A 13,384-nucleotide genomic window follows, 5' to 3' on the forward strand; every position below is an offset into this window, starting at 1 on the left:
CATATATCACACTGAGATAAACAACTTGACATAATGAAGATGTTATCATACGTAGTTTTCCAGAAAATCGTGAGAAACTAATTTTTGTGAAGTTAAAATATGCGTCGCTTGTTGTCAGTGGGATGCAATTGATAACTTTTATGCTGGAATAGTCTTATTATTATTATTATTATTATTAATCGTTTATGTACTGTAAAAGAAAAATGTGAACCGTTAAGTAGTAGATTTTATCTGTTGTTTTTTGATATCTTCTAACAGTAATAACAAACTGCTTGTAAATACGCAATGATTATCAAGGACAATGGCATATTAATGTAAGGACTACTCTGCAGACTAGCAATAAACAATAACAGATAAACAATAGTTGCAAAAAAAAAAAAGAAGTAACTAACTTGGGCACGTCAGAATGTTCGCGAGAATATAGGGACGCATTGAGACTAGCAAAGAGCGTGCTATTATCATTACTCAAAGGGCCGTACGATGGAGGCATTAATGTTAATGGCACTAATGAGCACTTACTTGCTCTAACGGTTAACCTTATTTTTGAGATGATTCTTAGAAGTGGGCGTGTTGGCATGCAGTTAGAAGACCTATATCCATTATTTAAAAAGCACACGTTATCTGTGAAGTACTAACGATTTGCGTCACTATCGAACACTAACGTAGCACTAGCGACGTTTAAAGTCGAAATGGAGTCTGACATAAGTGGCTTGTCAACTTCACGGACATTATATTTTCCTTGAATGAGAGAATTTTGCGCCCAGGAAATTTGCGCCCTACCACAAAAATAGGAAAAAATGCGCTCGCAATATATTTGCACTGGGATGTTTGCGCCCTACCCCAAAAAGAGGGGAAAATGCGCCGGCTATATATTTGCACTGGGATGTTAGCGCCCTACAATTCAACTTATTTTTGTATTGTGTAAAGTAACTTCCACTCACACTTGAACTAGGCTTGCCTATCATCGTCTCAGTGAGTTACTCCATCCGTTATATTATTCCGAACAAATGAAAAAAATACAATTTTAGTTCACTAAAGGACAATCCATACAAATACAATTTTTCATTATACTACAAAATTTACAAAAAAGTATAAATGACTGATATATAATTATTAATATAATGAAAGAGTATAATTTAATCTACAAAAGGCTGTTTGGCTCTACCCAGATATCTCTGTTCACAATCCTTGCGAGTTGTTTGGCTTTTCAGGACACAAAATATAGAAAAGAAAATGTAAAGTGAATGTAAAATCAGTTCAGTAATATTATCAAGAAAACTATGTACAGTGTGTTTACTTGCTGGAATTCAAACACACAATTGCGTTCAGTCGTTCTTTCAGAAAAAAATTTTTCCGGGGGGCACACTTAGAATTCCGGAGGGGGGTCACTGCTGGTACTATTCTATTTATTATTATATTATAGACGTATTATTTTGGTCTCCTCCGAGGGGGCACTCTGAGAGCTCTGGGGAGGCCAGTGTTCCCCCAAAATCATCTCTGGAAGAAGCAGTGATTGCGTTGATCCGTTGTGTTCTTTTGGCTTATATTGAAGTTTATTCTCCCCTTATATAGCCACAATGAAAATAAATCACAAATGGCATGGTTGTGGGGGGAGGATTGTTTATGCTGTAATGTCAGCCCCTCCGAGCAAATGCGTAAGCTCCAATAGGTTCTTTTATTTCGCAGAGCTCAACTTCCCGGTGGAGGTACATCGCAGGCGCAATTTTCCCTGTTCTTGAGGTAGGGCGCAAATTTCCCAGACGCAAAATTCTCGACACCGTTCGAATGACCTCGGAAAACTATATCTTTTTCAATACTTTTTTATATTCTTTTACTCGAGATTTCTTCATAGCTTCTTATTAAAATACTTACCAATATATCCTCATTTTATTGTCCTAACCAATCAATATGGGTATGTTGTCAGTAAAATATTTAGATTGATCGAGCCTCTGGTGTGTAACCACAGTATTTCATATCATCCCCCCATTAGAAATCTTGGCTAAACGAACCAATATATGTTGCCAATAGAATAGTTTAGAATGATTGAGCCCCTGGTAAATAACCACAGTATTTCGTGACAGGCCCCCCCCTTCCTATTACCATATTCTAGCTACATGCCTGACTCAGCTAATTCTCTACATTATTTACCAAGCACACGTTTTCTAAAGCGGAAAATGCTCTCTAAATACCTAAGCTCATTATTTTCAGCAGATGTACAAATTGGGTAACATTCTATCTACATGATTACTGGAAACCGCTTCTCGCTATCTATAACCATATTTACTATATAATGATTAACGTTAAAACCGGAAATGGTTGATTTGTACCGCTTCCGGTTTGAATATTACATTTATCAGGGAACTCGATTCTTAACTATTGACTCTGTACATCATGGCCAAAATTGATTGGTAATCCATCAGATAGTTCTTGAGACTGTTTGCTTCACTGACGGACAGAATGAATATATGGCTATAGAGTTTTGATAAACTAAATTCGTTAATGAGTGATGATGGAACAAATATAAGAAAGGTAGGCCTTCCACCGGGAAAATTTTCGAACACAAAATTAGCCATCGAAAACCCACATGTCCTGGGTTAGAATACCATAGATGAAAACTCTACCACTGAGTCATCAATCACCCGCTTATTAGTTTTATTAATTATTATATTAATATAAATTAATGAATGCCTGCTTATGTTAATTATTGAACAATTACATTGTACACTTCGTAAAGTCAAAAATTATAAATTTGTATTTACTGTACATACAGTGAGCGCAGAAAGTGTTCGTACACCTATGCTATTGAAACGAGAATGCCTGCGAAAAAGAAACAGAAAATTTAAGAAGTGTAATAACACACACAATATGAATAATGAAAACTAAGCTTTATGAATATATCAATAAAGAACCACAAAGACAAGTTTAATGGTCAGAAAGTAAATAAATTCCGTAGAAAGTGTATAGAGTAGACGCAAAAAGTGATCGTACACCTGACGTACGAATACGAAACAAAGATACCACAACTGGGGTTCACTAGTATTCACCTGGGTATACACCTCTGTATAGCATGACGAGTAACAGAATGAGTTTAGTTGTGAATAGAAGTGAAAAAACTGCACGGTGGGCTGTCAAAGTGGGAAGCAACCGAACAGAAACAAATGAGGAGACAAGAAAAGTAATTATTAAATTGCATAAGAAGAGTAAGTCTTTGAGAAAGATAGCAAACCTTGCAGACAGGCCTCGTTCAACAGTACAAACAATAATTGCGATGTATAATGTTTCTATCACTGTGCGAAAAAAAAAAAAAAAACTGGAAGACCAAGAGTGTTGAGTGAACAAGATAAACGTTACATTATTAGGGAAAGAAAAAAGGTTCCAAAAAATAGTGCTGTGCAATTGGCAACGGATCTGGAAACACGCGGTGTTAAAGTATCAGCCAGTACAGTGCGGAATATTTGCAAGGTATCATGGTCGGATAGCCAGGAAAATGTTCTGGGTGAACAAGACAAATCGTAAAGTTTGAAAAAGAGTATAAAGATAAGGGATCAGGCTTCTTTCTGGAATAGGGTCATATTTTCGGACGAAAGTAAATTTAACTTTATCGAGTCCAATGGGAGGCGTATTGTATGGCGCAAGGTGAATACAGAGATGAATCCTCAAAATCTCGTCCCTAAAGTAAGACACGGAGGAGGGTCCGTGCTCGTCTGGGGTTGTATGAGTGCCTCAGGAGTGGGTCGTCTCCACCTTATCGATGGAGTGATGATCCACAAAGTGTATATTAACATATTAAAGGAAAATCTCCATACTAGTGCTCAGAAGATGGTTCTTGAAAACAATTTATTGTTCAGCAAGACAACGACTCCAAACATACAGCGGAAAATACTCGATTGTGGCTACTCTATAATACCTTGAAACAGCTTCGCACACCTCCCCAATCCCCAGATATGAACCCCATAGAACATCTATGGTCTGTTCTGGAGACAACAATCAGAAGGCACAGCTTCTCTACTCAGGGCCGGCGCTAGCAATTTTGCCGCCTTAGGCGGTGCTTTCACATGCCGCCCCTTTAATCCGCAAACCTTATTTTAACAGATAACGTTCAAGTGTCATTTAAAAACATGTATAAAATGGAAAAGTAAACAAAAAAAAAAAAAAAAGAACTAACTTTCTGAAATGTTCACGTAATATTTAAACGACTCTATACTGACACAATATTCAGTATGCTCGATTTCGCTGTATATCTGTAATATAGAGCAGCGCATACAGAAAATAAAATTTTAAAAATATACTTTAATCATGACTAAGAATTTTAATTTTTAGGCTTATTTTATATCAAAAGGCGTTTTCAACAGAGTATGGAGCAAGAAGATAATACAGTAAATCAGATAATTATGGTAAATGTAAGTGATTAGCTTAAGCCTTATAATGTACTAAAACACAATAGACATACATAAATTTAACATACCTTAATTGAAAGAAACTTTTCTTGCTTTGATATGAGCAAATTCCTTTATCACATCACGTAGTCCAATGTTTTAGCCAATTTGTGTTCTATTGATATCGACGCTAGACCACTCAAGCGTGTTTCAGACATAGAAGAGTGTAGATAGTTTCTAATAAACTTAAGTTTCCAAAAACTTCTTTCTCCACTTGCCACTGTTACAGGCAAGATTAACAAAATTCTACGTGCAATACTAACATTGGGAGCAAAGTCATGTTCGTAATTTTTTTTTTTTTTTTTTTTTTTTGTGAACTTTCACACGCTTAATTATAGTGGATAACACTTTCAGTTTGTCTTTCAAATCACTGGGGTTAATATCTTTCAATTCTTCGTGTGTTAAAATGATGGTAAGTTTAGTACACTTTTCAGACAAAAAGTTCAGGTGGTAGGCTATATCTTTACGATTACTTATATCGCAAAGAAAATTGAAATACTCGCTGTGATGTTTAAGTTGCTCAAATCTTTCTCTTGAAAGCTAACACAATCACTTCTAGAACTTTGTAATAAAAATCGATCTTGTATCTTGTTTGTGGCTGTTTTCAGCAGCTTCATCCTCTGCCTCGTACTGAAACTGTCTCTTCTTTCGACTTCGAGCTTGCACTGTATTACGTATCAGTGGATCACCCGTATCTAATGCTGATGCCAAGTCCATCGTATCAACTAAGTAAGATTTAAACTTTGCATAATTTCTGCTCCTCTCAAAGTACCCAGATATATTTTCAAGAAATCCTACTGCATCCAACACATGAGAATCAATGCTTTAAAGTCATATCAGACAACGAGTGAGTAAAGGAAAGAAAAGTAACTCAGCTGGTTTGCTATACACAGAGCATCGTGGACGACCATTCTATCGGTTCTATTGTCATTACTTATTTGAAGTAAGGCATCATAAACTTCCTATATTTGATAACTGAGTCAGAGCATCAATTCGGCTCTCCCACCTTGTGGTGGATTATGATTTTAAAGTGAGACTACTAATATGTTCCTTTAGTATGGCCTAACGTTGAACTGACGCAGAAAAAAAGTCATAAACTTTTTTTTAGCTATACAAAAAATGAAATAATACGCTGTACGATTTACTATATTCGGAATGAACAATTTGTAAATTGGTCAAAAACTCGCTATTAGAACCTAAATGTCTCTAGATGCTACCAGGGGCGGATCCAGGGGGGGGCGATCGGGCGATCGCCCCCCCAGAAGAGGAAACTTTTTTATTTTATATATAAATAAAATATATAGTTTATTTTTTGACGCTCTTAAAAGTTTCCTCTCTAAGTAGCAGTATTAAAAGTAGCTCTAAGTAGCAGTATTAAAAGTAGCTCTAAGTAGCAGTATTACAACCCACCGCCCCCCCAGAAGTCCGTCCTGGATCCGCCCCTGGATGCTACAGGCTAGAACGGCCTGTCTCAAGTGGGAGTGTACCTTTTGCATACTTGGAGCGGAGCGTTAGAACATTATTGAATAGAAAAAATATAAAAAGACACCGTGATAATCTTATGCACTCTAGCTCAAAATCCTATCTACACTGCTGCAAGGGAAATATTGAACGAGATACCTGTGGCTAGTAGTTTGATAATTGAAAACGAGGAGGAATGCTCTGAATTTCCTGAGAGAGTATTTTCTTGAATGTGAGTAAAGTAAGTTCAATTACATTCTCAGGTTAACACAATCTTATTTTTCCATGTGAGCCTATTACGAAGCATTATATTTTGATAGTATTCTTTTCTTTTTCAAATTTTGCCGCCCATTAGACTTGCCGCACTGGGCGGTGGCACGGCTCGACCCTCTCTCGCGCCGGCCCTGTCTCTACTAAAGAAGGCCTAAGAAAAGCTATTCAAGAAGAATGGGACATAATCCGTCCCGAAGCTACAGAACTACGAACTACTATAGGTGAAATCAATGCCACGAAGACTACAGACAATCATTAACGCACAGGGTAATCCCACAAAATATCAAATAACGTAATATACTTTATAAGCACTAATTCACGCATAAGTGTAAGGTGACATTTTGCGTTTACAAAAAAGGAATTCTCTCTTTTCTTCTGAACAAAAAGTGATTGTGTTTGTTTGGCCTTTCTGTTGTATATAGAAATAAAATGTATGAATGTGTAGTCTTAATTCTGGTTATATATATATTTTCCACCTCCCGTTCTCATGCTAGCTGTTTTCAATATAAAGTATGCACGGTGTACGAACACTTTCTGCGCTCACTGTAGGTATGTTGACAATAAGCGAATGTTATTAGAATATTTGTTGAGATTTCTTTTCCTCCACTGCCTTTCGCCTGGTTAAAGTAGTTTGCAGTGCTTTGGAGCAGCTACAGGTGGGAACGCGATAATGTTTGAGACATACCGGCGACTTTTTTGTGTGTGAAAATAAGACCTTCCTTATAAAACAGTAAATAACTGCAGTAGCAATTGTCTACGTAAGTGATAAAGACATATCCAACTACAAGAAACTAATACAGTATATTAGGGATGGCTAATTCCAGAATTTTTACTTTCCGGAATCCGGAAAGTAAAATCGGAAAAATTCCGGATTTCGGAAAAATTCCGATTTTTTTCTAAATTCCGGATTTTTTCCGAATGTCGGAATTTTTCCGAAATCCGGAATTTTTCCGAATTCCGGAATTTTTCCGAATTCCGGAATTTTTCCGAATTCCGGAATTTTTCCGAATTCCGGAATTTTTCTGGATTCCGGAATTTTTCCGAATTCCGGATTTTTTCCGAAATCCGGAATTTTTCCGAATTCCGGAATTTTTCCGAATTCCGGAATTTTTCCGAATTCCGGAATTTTTCCGAAATCCGGAATTTTTCCGAATTCCGGATTTTTTCCGAAATCCGGAATTTTTCTGGATTCCGGAATTTTTCCGAATTCCGGAATTTTTCCGAAATCCGGAATTTTTCCGAATTCCGGAAAGTAAATTTTCCGATTCCGGAAAACAAAATTTCCGGAATCCGGATTCCGGAAAATTTTGGCCATCCCTAGTTCATTGAGATATCCATACGAGGTGTTTTGATTACGTGTGAGACTTGTTAAGTTAAGACGAATTCAACATAGTAGTAGTCCCCGACGTATATCTAGTCGAGTCAGCAAAAATTCCTCGATTCTGATTGGCTGAGAGAGGTCACGTGACGTTAGGCCCCGCCCACGCGGGAAATTCAAATTTTCAGGTCACGTGGTATGACGTCATGAGTCACCCCGCGGGGAAATCCCTCACTAATTTGTTCCCTTTTACGGGTAAGATGAGTGTTTATGATTGGTTGATAGCTGTCACGTGATTTTACACCCTACGATATTTGAAATTCGTTCCCTTTTACGGGTAAGATGAGTGTTTATGATTGGCTGACAGAGGTCACGTGATCTTAGGCCCTGGGATTTTTAAAATTCGTTCCCTTTTATGGGTAAGATGAGTGGTTTGGTACCTTGAATTTGATTGGTTGATAGCGGTCACATGATCTTAGACCCTGGGTTTTGAAATTTGGGTATCCTCTTTGATGAGTGCTTTGGTACCTCGATTCTGATTGGCCGACAGAGGTTACATGATCTTAGACCCGCCACACGGTGAACAGGTCACATGGTATGACGTCATGTTTTACCCTTGCGAGGAAATCCATCACTAATTCGTTTCCTTTTACGTGTAAGATAAGTGCTTTGGTACCTTGATTCTGATTGGATGATAGAGATCACGTGATTTTAGGTCCAAGGATTTTTGAAATTAGGGTGTCCTTTCTGATGTATACTTTGGTACCTCGATTCTGATTGGTCGACAGAGGTCACATGATCTTAGACCCGCCACACGGTGAACAGATTACATGGGAAAACCCCTCACTTATTTGTTTTATTTTATGTGTAAGATGCGTGTTTTGGTACCGCGATGTTGATTGGTGGATAGAAGTCACATGATCTTAGCCCCCACCCCCAATGCTAGACATTCAGAGTGCTATGACGGCGATCCATCCTAGACCGGGATTTTTTTTTTTAATGGTTATGCGTAAAGTTCCCATGAAGGGTTCAACCTCCTCCTTAAATAACCCTTTTTTGGTATCATGATATTGTACTGAAGTTTACATTAAATATTATCGTTCTCTTTGGCAGATAAGATGATTCTTACCTTGATGGAGATCCTGTCCTTGAATTAGTAGCCTATGTCTCTGGAAGTAACAATGGTGAAAGAGAGGTGTCGCTTGTAGATTTCTTATAACACATTGTTGTGAGTTTAAGCGATTTTTTAAACGCTCAGTAAGCGCTTCATTAATGGAAACAGTGTTGCCAGATTTTTTTCTACCTAAACTGCTCCGATTCTTTTCGAAACGGTTCCGCAGAGTACAAGAAATTTTAAACTAAAAAATTTTTCGAACTAAAAAAAAATTTGTAACTAAAAAAAATTTTAAACAAAAATTTTCAAACAAAAAATTTTCGAACTAAAAAATTTGAAACAAAAATTTCAAAAAAATTCGAACTAAAAAATTTAAACTAAAAACTTTCGAACTAAATTTTCAAATCAAAAAATTTTCGAACTAAAAGGAATTTAAAAATTTTCGAACCCCAAAAAAAAATCGAACTAAAAAAATTAAAAATTTTTCGAAAAATATTTTAAACTGAAAACTTTTGAACTAAATTTTAAAATCAAAATTTTTCGAACTAAAAATTTTAAAAAAATTTCGAACCAATTTTAAAAACAAGTTTCGAACTAAAGATGTAAACCACATTTGAAAATTTTCAAATTAAAAATTTTTCGAACTAAATTAAAAATCAAATTTTGGACACTAAAAAAATTCTTTAATTATTTTTTCGAACAAAATCGTGTAAACCAAATCTTGAATATATTTTCCACCTTAAAATTTCAAGATTACCATGATTTGAAAACAAGTGTTCAGGGTTTCAAGAAATAATAAAACATATTTTTTTTCAACTTGTTGTATTTAACGAAAGGTATGTGGTCTTCCTATACATGTTTATTAACATAATAAATACAGGATCTAGTTAATGAATATATTGGACGCGTCATCATCTTCGAATCTTGTAGCCGTATCCTGTAAAGAAAAAAGAAGAAACGACGGATTAATTTAAGAATTTCTTTTTTTCTGAAACAATAAAAATGAGTCAATATTGATAAGAGAGAAATAAAACTTACTCGTAAATGATGGATCTGTTTAGGTTCATCTTCCTCCTCGGGTACAGGATCACTGCATTTTTTTCACCGATGGATGTTTATGAACTCTTCTGGGTACTGCATTTTTCTTGGTGTTGCTCCTTTATGGTCAAGGTTCCTCCTTGGATATGAGATTCTGCATTTTCTTCCACTGATGGTGGTGTTGATGGTTTATGAACTCTTGTGGGTACTTCATTTTCTTCTTGGTGTTGCTGCTTTGTGGTTAAGGAGTGGAAAAAAGGAAAAGGAAAAAAAGAAATGGCGGCCTTATTGGGTATTTACAGTTTTTTCTTCTTCATCTTCTTTTTCCAGTTCCATCTTCTGTTTTTTAACGTACCCGTACGGAACCGTATCATAAGAATTGAATTCTTTAAATCGACGTTTTGTGTACTGGATACTGTACATTTTTTCTTCTTTGCGTGTGACGATGGTATGGTCTTTGGTCCTGCATATCTTATGGGGGATAGTGATGGTGACTTGTCCACGGCATTGATTTGTAATCATTTCTTTTAGCGTATTGAAATTTAATTGTTGTCCTGCATTGTAATTTAATGTAAATCCTCTAATTTTGCATATGTAACTGGTGACGTTGGTATCCGGATTGTATATTTCTAGGCTGTAATTTTTTGGTCCTCCACTGACAAATGTCTTGATGTATGCTCGTGGTCCGTAAGACTCCATCTCGTCCGATAAGCATCCCAAGTACGTTGAAGGTTCAATGGTTGGCTCCCCGGGCTTCTCCGTAAATATTACAGAATCCGTGTCGAAATATAAAACACGTTCCTGCAACATTTCCAGGTACTTGTACAGTTCCAGACGTGCCTGACATGTTGTAAATGCACCTAACACGACATTGGTGTTTCGGTTTTGAACAGGCACATGTTCATTGTACTCCCAGAATGCATACAACATCGTATCATTGATGGGTACAATTTGATGGAGTTTAATGTCGGGGGAAGTGAGTTTTTCATAAAATTCTTCCGGCCGATCAATAATTGTGGTCTGGCTAAAGTTTGATCTTTGCGAAAGTTTTCCCCAAAGAGCATTAAGACAAAGCTTAGATAAACTTCTTCGTGTAGGATTATTTTCAATTTTGGACCGATCCAATGCAATACCTTCACGCTCCAGGACGGTTTGTATGAATTTTGATTTGTCTTCTTCGGTCACACAGGAACTAGGCCAGCCAGACGCTTCCATTTTTGATTTCAAAAATGTATTGATATATTCCGTGAACAAGCCACCTGTTTTCGTGATGGGATCATATTGTTCAATGTCATAATCCCAAATTTCAAAAATTTCCACTGGTTGATATCCCAATTCTATTGCTTTCTGGATTTCATATGATACCCATGTTCCAGTGAGGCATCGCTCCTGATCGTTGTGTGTACACGTTGCTGTAGGGTCTGGGTTCATTTCTTCGGCACACGCAGCACACAGTGGAAAGAGTAGTTTCTTGTTACATCGGTAAGGCAGGAGACCATGATAAAGATGGCGACTTGGTAATATCGTCATTTTGATTAGACCATTGACTTTATTTATTGGTGGTATATTTTCATCACCCTGTAGATAAATTCGTGGATGGCCTACAGGGTATTTAGCACACTTATTGATGTAAGGATAAAGCGAGACAATATCGAAATATTTTATTACTTCCCCCGCTTTTTCGTCGACTTGGTGGTACAATTTCACGCAATTGGTCCTTCCTCCAAAAAAACTATCTCTTGGATTTAATGGTCTGCGGTTCATGTACGGGTGATTTTTCAGATACGTCGCCATTGCAGGATTTTGTTTTAAGAACTGATTAAATTCGCACTCCCACATTTCATGTACAATGTACCCCAATTCACGCAGTCTTGCATTTTTTCTTTGCGTTCGTTCATAACGGAATTCCATGGTGTCTTCTGGATTGCTGTAGATGGGCTGATTACGGTCTGTAGTAAAACATACTTTACACCCGTGGTAAAAGCAGCCGGCATGCTCGTAGATGTGCTCCTCTAACGTCTCAGGATCTTGGTAGTAACCATCAACATGGAATCCCGCAATAAACACTTCTTTTTGTCGGGCCGCATGTAAGATTTGTTTTTCTTCGGTTTTTTCAATGTAGGCCAGCCATTGCATTGCAGCGATCGATTGGGTACTTCTCCATCGATAGCCATGTGCCGGTAGAATTCCTATGGTATTAGGTTTAAGGAAATTCCGGCGAAATACTAAATTGGAAGCACTGGCAATCGTGATCGTCTCCAAGAAGGGATTCACTTTGGTTTCTGTTTCAAATGACGTCATAAACGAAACGCATGCTTGTCGCAGTACATTGACATCTTGAATACAATACTTGAGAATTTCTTTCTGAAAATCAAACGTGTCATTACGATGATCGTTGTACCACTGCATGAACTTGTTTCTGTCTTCGACGACCATTTCATCTGCACCATAATACTTCGTTTCTGGAAGTGGTCCAATATACGATTGATTCTCCTTGGTGTTGAAGAAATGCGGGAAGTAGCCTTTGGTTGTGGGTAAATTGAACGCTTTTGACAATTTACTTAATGCCATAGGTAGGAAGTTCAACGAGTCAATGAACGTCAGATTATTCAACGTTAAACTCAGTATCTTGGTCCCATTTAATATGACGTCAGGTCTCCATTGACATTGTTCTACCATGGTCTTTAGGATAAAATGTCCATCGTATCCCTTAGCATTGTGCGCGACACAGAAAATCCTATTTATATTGGGACGCCGTTCCCGCAAGTACTGGAGAAAATTATAAACTGGATCCTCTCCTTGGAAAATATGCTGGCGCTGACCACACGTACTGCAAGACTGCTGGATATTATTGTTTTCAACACATGCATAACATACTTGTTGTGCAACCAATAAATTTGGAATGTGTACATACGTATTATCGCCAATATTCGTGTCCTGCATAGATTCTATATCATAGAATATCAACAAGGCTTTCTTTGCGTGCATGAGTGAAGGAACACCAGGTTTCAAACATTGTCGATCGGGAAGCATAAAACATTGATGTGATCCCGGAACAATCTTCTTACAAACATTGCAAAAGATCTCATTACAATCATGAAGTCGTTGTCCTGTATGCACAAAAGAATAAACTCTGTAACATCTAGTACATTGCTTCACCATTTTGCATACAGGTTCCCCTTGATGATATACAATATTACGATGATTGTTAAAACATTGTTCGCCGTAAAATTGACGATTGCAGTCTTTGCATAATATCAGCGTTTGGTTCTTGTCGCATAGTGGTCTCTGTAGACATTTGGAGCACGTTACAGGACAATTTTTCACATGTTCATTGCGTTTACTATACTTTTTATGGCACGCCTCACAGTAGAAATTGGTTGCAAAACAAGCAGTTAAGGATTGGATGATGTCAAAATGACCAGCCAAACAAATCAAATTTATGGGAGTGCGATTTTCGTCGTTGGGCCCCTCGTACATGATGTCATGGCCTGTGAAACTGGTATACACTGTAATTTTATATTCTTTGAGGTATGCCTGGAATTGTCGTATTTCATTTACACTGGCACCATGATCCAAATTCACTCCTGCATTTGAACATAACGCATCCACTTCTTGGTCCACAATACATTTTGTTTGATATTGATACTGCTTATGTCGTTTCATATCTACATTCTTGTATTTTTTCAGGCCAATAGCAATAACAAGGGCGTACGCCAGGCACCTTGAATCTTGATTTTTTAC

At 37.2% G+C, this 13,384-nt stretch overlaps 1 protein-coding gene across 1 annotated transcript; it reads right to left on the bottom strand.

The window, feature by feature from the left end:
- Window positions 1-9,412: 9,412 nt before the first annotated feature.
- LOC145693888 (uncharacterized) lies at window positions 9,413-11,517 on the bottom strand. The gene is made up of 2 exons (XM_081770057.1): window positions 9,641-11,517; window positions 9,413-9,539 (listed from the first exon to the last, which is right to left on the bottom strand). The coding sequence occupies exon 1, from the start codon at window positions 11,477-11,479 to the stop codon at window positions 9,926-9,928; it is 1,554 nt and encodes a 517-aa protein (XP_081626183.1). The 5' UTR covers window positions 11,480-11,517; the 3' UTR covers window positions 9,413-9,539; window positions 9,641-9,925.
- Window positions 11,518-13,384: the final 1,867 nt, after the last annotated feature.

The sequence above is a fragment of the Thermobia domestica genome, chromosome 9, assembly GCF_964235325.1.
Source record: "Thermobia domestica chromosome 9, izTheDome1.hap1.1, whole genome shotgun sequence".
Lineage (NCBI taxonomy): Eukaryota > Metazoa > Arthropoda > Insecta > Zygentoma > Lepismatidae > Thermobia > Thermobia domestica.

Excerpts from the sequence above, each read along its gene's own strand:
- LOC145693888 (XM_081770057.1), bottom strand. The coding sequence starts at position 11,479 with ATGTGGGAGTGCGAATTTAATCAGTTCTTAAAACAAAATCCTGCAATG.